Here is a 16,223-nt window from a genome sequence, read left to right on the forward strand (position 1 = left end):
GGTGGCCAGCCTCTTCTTAAAAACATCCAGTGGTAAGAGGATCCACAATTTTCGTAGATTCCACTGTTGTATAAATCTTATCACTAGGATGTTTAAATGAAATCCAGGTAGCTCCAATTTATACCCATTATTTCTCATCTTAGTTTCTACAGCCATAGAAAATAGTCCTCAGCCATCTTCTCTGTGGCTTCCCTTTGTGTACCTGAACATGGTTTTCATGTCTCCTCTGAATCTCCTCCAGACTGAACATCCAAAGTTCATTTTAGCCTATCCTCACAGGGCAAGTTCTGAAGCCCCTGCATCATCTTCAGTGCTCTCCTCTAACCCCACCTAAGCTGTCAAAATCCTGTTGTCAATGTGATGCCCAGAGTCACACACAGAACTCCACATGTGGTTTCACCGGTACCAGACAGAGAGGAATAAGGATTTCATGTCTCCTTCATAAGATGCTTCTTTTAATGCAGCCCTGATTTAGACTGCATTAAGTTAAAAATGATGTTGTGCATGCTGTTTCTTAACTCAGGTTTCTTGTTTAGCATGTTGCATACACAGGTTGGGCTCACACCCTGCAATAACCTCCACAGCTAAGTCATACCAAGCTATAAGCCATGGTTTACAAACCGCAACGGATGTGCTCTCATATGAGGCTAGGCTGACACCTAACAAACTACATTAGAGCATTGTACGAGTGCAGGCACAGGCAGATGGAGATGTTCTCTTGCTGCAGAGCATGGGAGTCAGACCATGGGCAGCAGAGTCTGTAACAAGCAACGGCAACCTCAACGTGGCATGTCATTGTGACCTCACAGTGCAAATGATTATGTATTGAGATGATTCAAGTCAGTCATATCATTTTTGTAATGACATTAGGGCACAGGTATCATCTTTTGTTCCTCCCCTCTGTGCAGACACCCATGATCTGGGCTGGGGGGACAGGGGGAATGGCAAGGAAGTGGATTTCGACAAAGCACTAGGAGCAATCTAATGTTCCTTTTAGCTCTGAGATGCCTTGGAGACGATGGGCTCTTTCACTGAAGATCTTTGAAGAAGACGTTGGGTGGAGTCTACCACACAATCTGGAGTTCCAAGGCTTTGCACTGAAGCAGTTGCACATGACTTCCAAGTCCCTTCCATTTCCTGGACAAATAAGCCCCCCCCCAAAAAAAAGAGTAACCAGAAAATCTGGAAACTCCCATATAAATTGTGGGAGTCCATCGGAGTCCATGAAGCACAAATTCCCAGCTAGTCTGGCTCACTCTGCACCCCGCAAAAGAGAAAGGTTAAATTGCCGCAAGATCATTTCCCTTCATCTCCTGGAGGGGGGGGGGAATAGAACCGCTACATACACATTCAAACAGGAGAGGAGATATCAAGTGAAAGAAGTGCTAAAACAACTTTTATTTCTTTTGCAACTCAGGTAATTCCAACTAACAGCCTAAACAGAGTTCTAATCTACTTGTGTGTGTGTGTGTCGGTGGGTTTTCCCCTCACTCACACTGCTCGATCGCTTGATCCAGGGGGCATGTTCTGAAGCCCAGGTGATTTTCAGGGGAGACAATACGCCTCCGAATCAGCCCCCGCCCCAGCCACGTGAAGCGAGAAGAAAGACATGGAGATCTTAAGGATGCATTACTGGTTCTTTCCTTTCTCAAACAAACACATATAATTCAACAATCAGAATGATTTTACAAAGGTTTCATCGTGAGACCTTGGGGAAGCTCTTTTTTGAAAAAAGATGTATATAATTCTCTTTAAAAAGGACATCCCTCCAGGTCACAATCTTGTCTCTTGGCAGGGATGGTCCACAGTCCAGAGCCAGGTACTCTGACTAGCACCGGCTTGAAAGATGGCAGGCAAGTTCCCAGGATGTCAGTGGCACATCCGCGAGGTCATGTCCTTCTGTCAGAGAGAGGACATTGCAATGTCACCATAGCAATCACATTTCTTTTTTAAAAAATATTTTATTATACCAAACTAATTCAGAGAAGTATACGCACGTGGTACTAGCCATACAATGGGACCTCAAAATTGATACAATTAAAAAAAAAAAAGTAAAATTGCCATTTGACCATTGTGCCAATTACAACTCAAGAAAAGCAGCTACACTTACCTCAAGCTGATGGGAACCATGGAAGCCGCCCTGAAAGCTTGAATTACGTTCAGAACACAATACTTTTTTTTTTTAAAGCAGCCTCTTAGCCCTTATGGAGGCTAGCTTCCAAGTTCAGAACAGCTGGGCAGCACTACAGCCCAGACGGGAAATGTATGTCATTTTTATTCCTTTCTGTTCCAAGGGAGACAGCCTCACCATAAACACTGCTGGGTTCGGATGGGATAACACCCCCCCCCCCCGGTTAAATGTGCATCTCCTCCAGTTTTCCATCCGCCTTTCTTTTCATCTCTCCCCCGTCACATCTCCCAAAGTAGTTCTGGGTGCGATTCAAGCTGCTGGTTATCACCTGCAGTACATTCTTTTTATATTCATTTTTTAAAAACACTCTCCCATGGTCTTATTTATCTGTATGTCTCCCTTGCTTTTAATAGTTATTTAAGATGTGTTTTTAATTGTTTGTTTTATTGTATGCTGCCCAGAGATGGGTGGCTATATAAATTTGATAATAAAATAAAAATAAAATATTCGAGTGACAGAGCTTCTCTCCTCCAGGCCAGTCTACTTCTGAAGATCAGATGGCTAGGGCCATAATATTTATTTTACTTTATCTATCTCATCATATTTATATGGTTGCAAGTGACTCTGGGCGATGTACAACAAAACTAGAAACAATAAGTACAAACAAATATTATTATTAAAAACTTTAAAATATAATAGGGGAGAAGGACCCTGCTCTCATGCCCAAGGCCTTCCAGATAAACCAGGACAATGTTTATAGCATTAAAGGTAAATGGAATGACCATATGTGGAAGTACTCTACCTCTAAATATATTTTTGAACTCAGCCAGCAGGCTTATTTCATAACAGATGGGTCTTTCCCAACTATTAATGGAACCTCCATATTCAGGAGAAGTTTATCTCCAAGAACCAAATGCTGGGGTCAAACAACCATCGGATCTCATCTTCCTCCTTTCCTCAGAAAGGCCATGAGAAGGTGACTGGCTGTGGCCTCCTGGAAATAGGAAGGCTTGGTTAGATGGCCTTCTGGACTGGCAGAGGAAGGATCTTATTGGCACTGGTTTAAAGACAGACCAAATACCAATGGCCAAAGCCAGTGGGTCAAGGGCGTGGTGGCCAGTGAGAACCTTCGCATTATACCAAGGGTCAGCAATAACATGCCCTAATGGATTCTGTGCCTTTCCATTAAATAAAAATGTATATGTTTTCTTAAAACCACCAATCTCTTCAGCGATTTCCAGAATCCACTGTTCTGGAATAAGATTTGGGGACCAAACTGCTGAAATTGTGCAAGACAATTTGCACAATTTGGGGGAGGGGGAGCCCCCCACCCCACAAAACACCTCCCATCTGGGTATCTGAACCAAGGCTCCCACCCTGGGATTCCAGCCAAAGCCGCCCCGATCCTGCACTCACCAGCGGCTCCAATTCTTTGTTGTCTATGAGGCCGAACTCTTTTACAAAATAGTAGAAGTGCTTGTAGCATGTATTCACGTGGGCTTCCGAGCCCATTTGGGCAATACGGTCAAAGTGGTGGATGTAGACATGGACGAAGACGCGGAAGAGACGGGAGAGAATCTTTTTCACAACTTGGAGGAAGTTCTTAGGAAATGGAGTACCTGCAGAAGACCACAGCAATTAATACACCTTTGTTCGTTCATTCATCAATTTATATACCCATTGATTTATTTAATCAATTTATCATACCCATAGCAGGAAAGATGGCAGAGAATTTAGGTGACCAGGCCAATATTAACTACACAAGTTGCATACTCCCAAAATTGGAGTCCCCCTTTCCTGCACTCAGAAAGTGGGGGTGGTGGTGGTGATAGGGAAAAGCCACCACAAGGAGACTTTTATCATCCACTCTGTAGCCAAAGTAGGCAACTATAATTTAAGATTTCACTGAGATATAAGCTGAGTCAGAGTGAAGGCAGGTGTAGAGTAGATGAAGCAGGGTGAACTGGATTTCAATGCAACTCCCCATCAACATCCAGCATGGAGTTCAAAGGCGAGGTGTGGAAATGGGCTTTGTGGTATGTTCAAAAAAGTCAAGATGGTCGTGGCCACAATGGTGTGATTGAAACTCCTCCTCGTTTTTAGATGTGTCACTGAGGATGCTGCATCCTCAGTGACACATCTAAAAACCAGGCGGAGTTTCAATCACACCATTGTGGCCATGACCATCTTGACTTTTTTGAACATACCACAAAGCCCATTTACCTACAACGTCTTCAAGTTTAGCTCTCGTCCTCCAGAATACCTAACTACCATAACATAAAAACAGAGTTCAGCTATTAATTCTATGACTATTAATTCAGTGTAAAATTGCATTAGCCTTTTTTGCAGTGGCGTCACACCACAAAGCTCATGTTCACCGCAGGACCAATTCTGTCTTTTCCTCCCGGACCTTTTAAACCTCTTCCCACCAACTCACCAACGTTCGTAGGGAAGAGATCCTCGTTGTTGATCTGTACTTCAATCCAATCCATGAGAAGGTTCATGTACTTAGGGGCAGAAAGGGCGGTGGGCTTGCGGTATTTCTCATCCTGCCACCGATACTCGTATTTTGGGCCACCGGACATGACTGGACAGGATTTTTCTGTGCAATAGTCGCTTATGGTCCCGTAAATGAGGTTGATGCGGTTGAAGAAGTCCACCACGTGAACAGCCACCCAATCATTCAGCTCTTCGTCAGGTGGGAGCTGCACAGCCAGCTTTAAATCCAAGCCAGCATTTAGGGATGCCTGGGCCTTTTTGTGAAGCTCAAAGCGTTGTGTCCCAGGTTCAAATTTCCGCTTAGGTCGGAAGGTCCGATCCTTGTTAAAAACTTGTTTCAAAGGATTGGCCATCTCCTGCTCCCCAAAGTTTCTGAGAACTTGAAATCCACCACCACCACGTGCTCTCCAGAAGTGACTGTTACAACCAACACCTTTAAATCCCCTTTGGAATTTCAATGGTGAACTTCGTAATCTGCAACACAACACATATAAATTGAAGTTTGAGGGAGATGAGAAAGAAAAGAAATCTAAAGGACAGTCTCAAAATATGGTTCTTCAGGAACTTCTTTTATATACTACAGGTAGTCCTCACTTAACAACCACAATTGGGACCAGAATTTTGGTTGCTAAGTGAATCAGTCATTAAGCGAATCTGACCCAATTTTATAACCTTTTTTGCAGTGGCCTTAAGTCGTTTTTTTCAACACCATTGTAAGTCTGAACCATCGCTAAATGAATGGTTGTTAAGCGAGGACTGCCTGTATTCAAAATCCTATTTAAAAAAAACCAAGCTAGAATTGGGCAGCATTTAGAGCCACAGCTGCATCAAAAAACTTCTCAGTGGAAATGACAGTAGCAATAGTAAAAGATACACACACAGCAGCAATACCATGAATGACTTGTACAAGGAGATAGTTCACAGCCTCATATTTGAAGAGAGAGAGAGAGACTTTGATTTCTTATGGCAAAATGCTGCCCATTTGGAGAACCTTCTTTGCTTTTAAGCTTCACACGTTCCTAACCCTCTGCACAGGTCAGTGACTAAAGATACATAAATCAGCTCTGAAGTGCAGCAACGGTGGCGGTAGCCTGACTGTGGAAAAAAAGCGGGGGAACAAGAAGACACCTCCTCTGCTTAGACTCCCCTCCCTTCCTAAAAATGGCTATTTGATTCTTAAGTTTCCTTTAATTGCTTCCCACTCATTGGCCGTGTAAGAACCTTGACTCTGTAGGAGAATTTTCCCAGGGGTGTGTCTGAACCAGAGACAATCACATCAGAAATCCATCTAGCCCAGCATTTGGTGTCCAATGTGGGAAGCTTGCCAGGACATGCGAGCAAAGCCTAAAGTTCATTCCCGGTACAAAAGACTCCCTCTGAACATGGAGGTTCTTCCCCCTCTTCTCAGTCATGGATAGATGCAGCATAAATCAATCCAGCTCCCTGCCTCCAGGGAGATCCCTCCAAGAAATCTACGGGGGCAGTTTCTCCTTTCCCAGAAACTGGCACACACAGATAGATACCTCCTAATCCTGGGAGGAGTCCTTGGTGGTCTCTTGTTGTTTTCTTGCAGACATTTCATTGCCACTGTTTGCTGCTTGCAAGCAGCAAACAACAGCCCAATCAAAGAACTCCCAAGGAGAGAACAACACCCCCACCAACACAGGCAGGGCAAGCCACGGTGTATAAACTGAGAGCAAGGCCCGCTCCCTGTTCGCACTGAAGATGTTGCCTAGTCTGGCAATGAAACGTCTGCAGGAAAACAACCAGGCTCAGAGAGCACCAAGGATTCCACAGTTCAACCCTAAGCTGCAAAAATTTGCTTCGATTGGAATCCTGGAAGTTCCACTGGGCCTGTTTGGGGGAACCCATCGGCCATGTGTAAAATCCCAAATGAACCCCCTCCACCCACTCACATCCAGAAAGCCACATTTTAAGAATATTCCCCTGGCTGCTTCCCTAATCCGCTGAAAGGCGCTTCTGAGGCCTCTCGTCAGAGGCAGTTTGGGAGAGGGAACAGAGAAGGCAGTGGAGTCGAGACAGCAGAAGACAGACACTGCTACTCCCCGATTACTAAGAAACAACTCGGGCTGCCGTCACCACATCCTGTAAGCACCCATTTCAGTTCTGTCAAGAAAGCGGAAATCCAGTGAAGCATTTGCCCAACTTGGCAGAAAGGAGAAGACAGCGAAGATCTCCTTTCAAAGCTCAAAACAATAAGTTACTAATTTTCCTCCGAAATGAACTTGTCTGCTGCAGTTAGCTCAGCCTTCCCCAACCCCCTCCCTCCCTCTCTCTGTCTCTCTCTGATTCCAATTCCCTTAATCCATAGCAATGCCAAAGAATTTGGTCAGCTGCAATTAGAGGGTGGTGGAGGAACTGGAGAATGCAAGGCTGGGCTTAACCTACCTTACAGGGTTGTTGTGGTGGGGGAAAATTGGAGGAGGGAGTGCCCTATATGCCACCTTCAGCTCCTGAAGGAAAGGGAGGACACAACTCCAGCAAACAAACAAAACCTGTATTAGAGAGATTAAAGCACCTGGGGTAAAAAAACACACACACACATCTCAATTCACAATCTGTTTGGCACTGGCCTCCCTGCCAAGTAAAGTTTAACCTGAGATTTCCAGGAAATGGATGAGCAAGACTTAAAAGCAACGGCCTTCTCTTCTTGCAAGATCTGGTAGCTGAGGTAGACTGCCTCTGCTCGGGGCGGTTGGTTCGTTTGTTTATTTCTATTTATCCAATTTATATGGCCGCCCATCTCACAAGAAGTCACTCTGGGCAGCGTACAACAATTAAATGCAACAATTAAATATATAAAAACAATCCTTAGTAAATGATTCAATTTTTTTCAGGTTCCATTTCATGGTCAAAAGCTGCCCTTGCATTTAATAAAACTGATGCTAACTGCTTTGGAGAGCCAAGGATTGTCTAAAAGAGGGATATACTGTAAACAAAGGCATTAAGTTTTACAGTCCGTATTCTGGCTTCATGCATCATGCACAAACGAAATCACAGTCAAGAAATGTTGCCTGCTGCTGTCCTGAAATCCTCGCTGAAGCCCTTTTGAGTTGCTTCTGCCAGAGAGGCGAAGCTAAACGCCTGCCTTTGTCCTCTTCTTTCAGGAGTCACTTCAAGAAAACTATCCACCAACATGGGGCGTTGACTGGGTTATCACAGCCATCCAAGAAAGACAGAAAGGCAAAAGCTGGTGCAGTTTGCATGAAATAGCCCTTTCTCCAAAAAAAGAAAACATAAATGCTCTCCCCAAACCTTCCTCTCCCTGCAGTGGGGTCAAAAAAGTCAAAATGGCAGCTAGTGTCATGCAATCAAAGCGCCATTCTGTTTTTATGTTGCAACAGCTTGGATTGCCTGGTTCTGCCCACCCTCTCAACTTTTTTGACCCCCTTCCTGAAGACAGCCCTGCTCTTTAAATTTTTTGCAATACAGCTAGTCTCATTTAGCAACCACAGTTGGGACTGGCAACTTGGTCATTAAGTGAAGTGGTCGTTAAGTGGAACTGTGACTATGCTTACAATCTTACTTCAGCTTTCCTTTGCTTTACAGACCTGCAAAGGTCGTAAATGCGAGGACTGGTCACAAAGTTACTTTTTGTCACCACCGTAACTGCAGATGGTCGCTAAATGAGGCAGTTGCTAAATGAGGGCTACCTGTATGAATTGCTCCAAGGTCTGATTTGAAGATGGAACCTGGAAACTTCTGCAGATGCTTCTCCCTGCCCCTAAACCATTGGATGGCCTGTAAGGGTGAGGTAATCAGATATCTCTGGGAATTCACAAAGATACTACAGGTATATCCCGCCTACTATAGCTTGTACCAACACTCAGGTTGATTGCATGGCGCTCTTAATCTGTGGATCACCAAATGAGCCCTATTTTCTGGCTCCACGTGGGGACACACAACACATGCAGTTGAGTCACTTCTAGTTCAGTGCATTCTGCAATCATCATTGCATATATAATGCTCCCACCCATTTCCCCACGACAGCAACCCTGTGAGCTGCGCTGCGCTGCGAGAGAGGGGTTGCCTCAATGTCATCCAGCTGGTTTTGATGCCTGAGCAGGACTAGGACTCATGGTCTCCCAGTTTCTAGGCCAGCACCTTATCCACTACACCAAACTGGCTCTTGGTTTGAATAAGACCAGTGAGAAATTCAGGAAGTAACTGATCCCACCGTCTTAAACAGATGGTGCCTGGTTCTGCCCACCATCTCAACTTTTTTGACCCCCTTCCTGAAGACAGCCCTGCTCTTTAAATTTTTTGCAATACAGCTAGTCCTCATTTAGCAACCACAGTTGGGACTGGCAACTTGGTCATTAAGTGAAGTGGTCGTTAAGTGGAACTGTGACTATGCTTATTTATCACAGGCTGCTGACCAGGCAACACATTTATTTATTGACTGTTTCTAAGCAACCCAACTGCTGTACGCAACTATTGAGGCTTATTTTATACAGAGAAAACTGCCACCACCAAAAACATCAGAAACTGAGAAACAAAAAGCAGGTGCAAAAGTAATGGTTGCAAGACACCTAGTACTGCACCAATAAAAATCTGAGAAACAAGTTCTAGAAACAGTCAGATGGTTGTTAACATACTTGAGGACAAAAGGGCCATGTTGTAAGTGCTCCTGAGAGCCAGTTTGGTCTAGTGCAGTGTTTCTCAACCTTGGCAACTTTAAGATGTGTGGACTTCAACTCCCAGAATTCCCCAGCCAGCAAGGGACTTGTGGGGGTTGAAGTCTACACAGCTCAAAGTTGCCAAGGTTGAGAAACACTGGTCTACAAGGATGGTAGGAAAGAAAGCAGGCCAAGCAAGCAGGAGTTTACAAAATGCATTCAAAATGCAGACGGACAGCAGAGGCTGAGATGTTTAGAAGCGGCAGAGGAAGAGTGTCAGAACTGTCTGTTTTTCCTACTAACCCCCAAACTCAAAGTTCCTCGATTCTGTTGACTTGAACGGATGCAAAACCGCAATGAATAATGCAACTGAACCGCATTGGTTCCTCCTGGCAGGGAAAGCTGCGCTCCAGCGAAATGGGGAATAAAAGATTAAAAGCCCAGCCACCTTATTTATATGGAAGGGCCAGTTCCTTAGCCACTTAAGCTTTCTCAAAGAGAAAGGATCCCACAACAGCAAGAAGGTTGAAGAGGGAGGGCAAGAATCATGGAGAAGACCCAGTACAAAGAGGGAAGAGATCACCCTTCTGACCTCATTTTGTAAGCTAAGGGCCCCTCAAGGTCATCAAGTCCAACCTCCTATCAACAGCACATCTGAGAGATGGCTGTCCTATCTCAGCTTAAGCTGAGTTTAGTACCACCCAAGGCAATCTGTTCCACTCCCAAACAGCTCTTAATTCAATAGCTGCACAATACATTTCAGGTCCTTGATCGTTGCTTAGTCACGTGAATAATCCACAGAAATTACACTGCAATCAATTCTCACATCTTCTCTGGATGAATTCTCTTCCGAGAGAGGGACAATTTCTCAGAATTAGCAGTTACTCCTTCTGGATAGCCTTGCGTCACTATCTAGATTGACTCACTGTGTCTGGGCTTGGAAGAAGGTTTGATCACTCCCAGCGTAAAAGACTGGTCTACAACCAGTTAGGCAACATTACATGTGAATCATATGCAGATCAAGATCCCCAGACCTGTATCTTTTGGCTGCGTTCACAGGACCCATTAATTAATCGACCACATTTTACACTACTATGCTATGCAAACCAGTCTGTGCTATTAGTCTACCGTTGGGCATTACCAAGAAATTTAATTAACTAAGCCTTGGTTATGTAATCACAGGCAAGCAGGTTGTGCGAACCTGACCTTTGTCTATTAGCTGGTATACACCTCCTGCCAAACTCCAAGCTAACCTCTGGAGTGGACTAGATCCCAGACCACTATATGGCAATAGCTCTGCCTTAGGACTTGGCCATAAATGTGAAATCCTGAAATGTTAACTTTTCGATTGCAATGGACTATTCTTATTTTGGCAGGACTTGGTGAACAAACTCAAATCTGGACAAGGATATTACTGCATCATGCAGTCTTAAACTCTCATTATATTTCAACCACATTACGCCAAATGGGGCTTGATTGTGATTGACTTTTTTTTGTGACTCCAACCAATATGGCTGTAAACTATGGTTCATGCCTTTCTCAATATTTGAACACTGCTTCCTTGAGTTGGGATTTTCCCCCTAATCCTTGGTAACTGATGCTGGAGAAAAGAGGAGGGATTTTAAAACAAGCAGATGTAGATACCAATTATCAGGAGGATAGGAAATCTTTGGGATCTCCCCTTCCAGCATGCAAAAATCACCTCTAGTTATTAAAAAAAAAAAAAAAACTAAGGCTTTTAAGCAGCCAGAAATCTGATCATTCACAGTTCTTTTAAATAATCACTTTTTCAAGATGAGTTTCCGGCTACAGGAAATTCTTTGTGTATTTCTAACTGGAAACCAGCCAGGGTTTTCAGAGGAGAATCTTATTCCCTCCAACATTTTAGAAGTTGCACTGCAACAGGATGTTGGTTTGGGTCCAATTCTACTCTGCTTTTCCAGCAAAAAGGGAGTTTTGCCTGCGATCTTAGATAGCCAAAGCTTCTGGTGTGAATGTCCTGATTGTCCTAACTCACCCTCAGGGTTCACTACCTGGAAAATAGGTTTAGTAGTAAGTACTTACAGGGCTGTTCCAGAGAGGCAGTATGAAAGGGTGAGGACAGATAATAAGTCACTTAGTAACAATAATTGCTTATCTTTAGGATACAAAACAGCAGAATCAGCTGAGCCAAGAAACTCACAAGATTATTTTGAATTTTGTGTATACAAGATAGGATGAGTGCCAAAACTCCAGACTTGGCACTTACGAAGTACACATTAAACAGCATTCAACTAAAGAGCCTCATAACTCACTGAATTAATACACCATGCAAGATTAAGCTAAAATGGGGTTGGAAAGTTTGCAGATCAGCACGCAATGGGGACCCAAACACTAGGGGAACCGGGCCATTGCATTAAGCCAGGGGTGTTATTGTATTTTGGGTTACAAAACTAAAAAAACAACTACTCTGGATTTATGCAGCCCAGATCTGGCAGCCCTTGTCAATACACTGGGCACACCAGTGGTTATAAGAAAACAAGACATATTTGTTAACCTGGGTTTAGGTTGTTGTGTGAAACCCAGCAAATGGGAACAAAGGCAGGAGAATCCACTCAAATTTACTGGACTTTCAAGAGATATTTGAACCCCTGCAAGTCTCTCTCCCAACACAGCTGCACCTCCATCCCCCAATACTGGCTTCCTTTATAGAAATCTGATCCAAATGTTATGGAAGTACCAAGAAAATCTAGAAACATATTAAGCAACATTCACAAGCCTGCTGTCCTCCAGATTTATTAAACTACAACTCATATCATCCCACACCCTCCTGGCTGGCTGACAATAATGCAGAGCTACCAGATCAAGCCTTAAGATGATCAGATTTACAATCCATCACATTTGAAAAGGGGGGAACAATGCCCTAAATCAGTGTTTCTTAAATTTTTTTCTCTGGGAACCCCTTCCCACTTTTAAAAATTATGGAGGACCCCAAAAGAGCTTTTGCTTGTATGGGTTATATTTATCATATTAAGACTTAAAATTGACGCAGTCACTGCCATGAATGCATCTCATGATTGATTGATGGGAATTATTTAATAATAGGCTGGCAAATCATTTTGATTTTGCAGACCTCTGAGAGGATCTTGGGGGACTCCCAGGGGTCTTGGGATCACACTGTAAGAAAGACAGCTCTAAACTAGAGAGTCAGCATTGTCAATACCCTCAGCACCATCAAAGTAAAAAGGCTTGCACCATCTGCATTTCAGTACACAACTATATCATAGCACATGTCAAAATAATGTTGCAAATGCTGGCAGGAATGGTGAAAATGTAAAAAGCCACAGAAAAGTTCATCCTTTAGAACAGGGTTTCTCAAGCTCAGCAACTTTAAGATGTGTGGACATGCTGGCTGGGGAATTCTGGGAGTTGAAGTCTACGCATCTTAAAGCTGCTGAGGTTGAGAAACACCGCTTTAGAAGGATCACCTTGACGTTAGGAGAATACACGCCGCCCGTTTTCAAACCGCCTCTTCCTCACGGCCACTCACAGCTATTTCATCGCGGAAACCGCCCCGTGAAACTTTCCACGCCACGGAGGTAAAGACGATTAGCTGATCCTGCGTCAGAAACGTCCTGCAGTCAGAGATCGGGCAGATTTTCCCGGTCAGTTGGCAACCCCGCTAAGAAAAGCGCACGAGGCAAAGAAGAAATCGCTGGTTCTTCTTTCCTTCCGCTTTGTGCCCTTCATCCGAAAGGGCCATTTAGAGCCGCTCAACTCCTCTACTACGCCGTCACTACTCCCGCAGGCAAAGAGGGCTTACTGAGACACGAGACACCGGAAATTCAGCTGCGCGAGGCGCTGCTCTTCGTTGCGACACCAGAATGAAGAGAGTTGTTTACTTAAAAAAAAACGCAACACCACTAGCGAAAGAAAGCGAGCAAGAAAGAAAAAAGAAGCGGGGAAAGGGATCGCGGACGCGTGCGTATCCCCACGTGCACGGATACCTGCCTCGGGCTTGAGGAATCTTCCCAACGCTTGAGAAAAGCCTCGCTCTCCGGAGCCCGAAACGGCGTCCGCCCTGCAGGCAAAGATTTGAACAAAGCGCCACCCCTTCCGCCGCCTCTTACCGTAAACACGCTTCCTTCCCTTAAGCGGGTAAGACCCGTATCTTTTGTTCAAGGGGATTCCCTTCCCGGAAATACTCAGCTGGAAGAGCAGGCGTTTTCTTTTGCCGTGCAGGGCCTCTCCACGTGGACAGATGAGAGAGACGGTGAAGATTTATTTATTCGCTGGATTTCCGTTCTGCTTTTTGGTTCAGCAGCTTGAGGCGCTGCTGGCTCTTCCAATTTTTTTTCCCAGGAACAGCAGCGAGGGAGTAAAGGAAAACATCGTGGTTAAGAACGCTTAAATTAAATTACCACTTTAATTCAATAACACTTAAATTACGTACTTGAATTACCAGGGACCCCAGCTTACAACACAGCCAAAGAACTTTAAAAAAAGCTTGGGCATCTCACAGAGGGGAGCAAAAATTTTATCAATTCCTCACTACAGTTCCTCCAGAAAATCAAAGATCTAAAAAACAGAAGATGAAATTATGGTTTCGTTCCATGTCAGAGCATTCTTTGCATCCATAGATCCGGACTAGCAAAAGAATCCATGGCAGCAGTTGGATTAAACACACCCGACCTAGCCAAATATACTAAGATCGAAATACCCAGAATCATGGACCTCATCAACCTCTGTCTCACTATCTATTTTCAGTTTGATGGACAAATATACCAACAAATCAGATGAAAACCCGTGGGATCACCACCCTCAGGACTCATAGCACTGGCTAGACCAGTGTTTCTCAATCTTGGCAACTGTAAGATGTGTGGACTTCAACTCCCAGAATTCCCCAGCCTGGTCTAGAAACTGCAGCACTCCCACACATACAACCCAAAGTCTGGATCTGGTATGGAGACGACACCTGTGTCAAAATAAAAAAGGATCAACTAGACAAGGCACATGAAACCAACAACAGCGTCTTCAAAGGAATAAAATTCGCAAGGGAAGAAGAAAACAACAACACTGGACATCCCTTCCTGGATATCCTCATCCGCAGAGGAAACGATGGCAAATTAGAAACGCAAGTCTACCGGAGAACAGCCCACACCAACCAAGTGCTCCATGACCAGAGCAACAACCCAACCTCTCACAAGAGGAGCTGTGTAAGAATATTATTCAGAGGAGCACAAATGCACTGCAGCGACCCAGAACACCAGAAAAAGGAAACAGGTCACCTATACAGCATCTTCCGACAAAATGGCAACCTTATCAAAAAGTGCCTGACCGCTCAACCCACTACAGCCACAACCAGCACAAGCTATGAAAAGGATAACACTGCCATACATCAGAAGCATCTCAGAAACTACCAACAGACTGTTACAACCACATGGCATCAGCATAGCACACCAACCAACTAAAGTCCTCCAAAGCATCTTAAGTAACCCAAAAGACCCAGTAGCCCGAGAAGAAAAAACAGGAATCACCTACAACATACAGTGTAAGGGCTGTAGCAGCCACTATGTAGGACAGGCAGGCAGAAGACTAGTAGAGCGCAATCCACGAACAGCAGCTGGCAGTCAGGAGACACGATGAGAACTCCTTAATCTCACAACACATGGACAGCCTCAACCATACTTTCAGCTGGGAAAGCGAGAGCATCCTAGACCAAGCTAAATCCAAAAACCCTAGGGAATTCCTGGAAGCTTGGCTCTCAGACACATCAGCCATCAGTAGACACATAGAGATAAACCACATTTAGACACCATTCAAAAGAGACAACAAAAAAGCTAAGAAGGAAACAAAAAGACCAGAACACGTCCTCTCCAGCAGCCTACACCCAGATAAGCAAGGATTAACACTAGACAAACAAGCAGAAAACAATACCCCAATTAAGGAACTACCAAGGCGAAAAGCACACCCCCACCAACACTGGCAGGGCAAGCGATTATACGCACTGATGATGTTACCTGGTCGCATATCGAAACGCCTGCAAACAAACAACCGAGCTCAGAGAGTACCACGGACTCCACACTTAAATTAGTTGATGGGAAAGGCTAAGATGGATCTTTTTCCTAGCTGCACAACATCTCAATTCACTTGGAAAAAATAAATCAAAAGCCCTGGCTGATTTTTTAAATGTTCTACATCCTTTTTCTAATAATTGACAAAACCACTTCATCTCCTCACCTGTTGAGACTTGGTTTGTTCACATTTTAACTTGTGAAAAATCGAGGTGCCCGACTAGGGGAAAAAGGGTACTAGCGCTACACAAAGCTATTTCCTTGCTGGGCTGTAGAAAAGAGATTGCTGGTAAAGCAGAATAAAGGCAACTTCTTCAACAGTGTTTCTTAAATTATGTTTTGTGTACTGTCAGGGACGTCTGGGTGGGGGATATCAAAAAAGTCAAAATGTCATCTGTGACTGCAGTTGAAGCTCCAACTCTTTTTAATGTGTGTTGTGTGTGCATTGCATGTTACAAAGGGGCAGGGCTTCAATTGTGAGGTCATGACTCCCATCTTGACTTTTTTGACCCCTCTGAAGGTCCCTGGGTGCTTAAACATCCTGAAAAAGTTCCACAAACAAGTCGCAAGGGCCAAGCGAAGATCTATTTCATGTGCCAGAAAGGTAACCTCTCCTGCAATGAAGAGAGGTTGGCCGGTATCTCTAGACATCACGGTTGAAGTGACTGAAAAAAACCATCATGAGAAGTCTTGGATGTTTTCTCAAAGAAAATGGGCCTTTACACGAAACAGCATTAGGGTTCTACTCCTCCTCCTTTCAACATCTTTTTGTGAAAATGGATTTTCAATTCTCCCTATGACCAAGATTGAATAACTGTACTGAAATAAGCCGAATGTTATACCAATGCTTTTTAAAAATAAATATCACTCCAGTCCCTAGTGCAATGCTTTTCAACCTTG

General features: G+C 44.2%; 1 protein-coding gene across 3 annotated transcripts; it reads right to left on the minus strand.

Moving 5' to 3' along the window:
- Window positions 1–1,374: 1,374 nt before the first annotated feature.
- On the minus strand, window positions 1,375–13,512 carry MOB3A (MOB kinase activator 3A). 3 transcript variants are annotated; one of them, XM_063290780.1, is made up of 4 exons: window positions 13,380–13,512; window positions 4,569–5,104; window positions 3,548–3,750; window positions 1,375–1,899 (listed from the first exon to the last, which is right to left on the minus strand). In XM_063290780.1, the coding sequence occupies exons 2-4, from the start codon at window positions 4,981–4,983 to the stop codon at window positions 1,870–1,872; spliced, it is 648 nt and encodes a 215-aa protein (XP_063146850.1). In that variant the 5' UTR covers window positions 4,984–5,104; window positions 13,380–13,512; the 3' UTR covers window positions 1,375–1,869. The 3 variants fall into 3 exon arrangements, with proteins under 3 accessions (XP_063146850.1, XP_063146851.1, XP_063146849.1); XM_063290781.1 differs by lacking the exon at window positions 13,380–13,512 and adding an exon at window positions 12,800–12,994; XM_063290779.1 differs by lacking the exon at window positions 13,380–13,512 and adding an exon at window positions 7,248–7,420.
- Window positions 13,513–16,223: the final 2,711 nt, after the last annotated feature.

This window comes from Candoia aspera, chromosome 1 (genome assembly GCF_035149785.1).
Source record: "Candoia aspera isolate rCanAsp1 chromosome 1, rCanAsp1.hap2, whole genome shotgun sequence".
NCBI classification, from domain to species: domain Eukaryota; kingdom Metazoa; phylum Chordata; class Lepidosauria; order Squamata; family Boidae; genus Candoia; species Candoia aspera.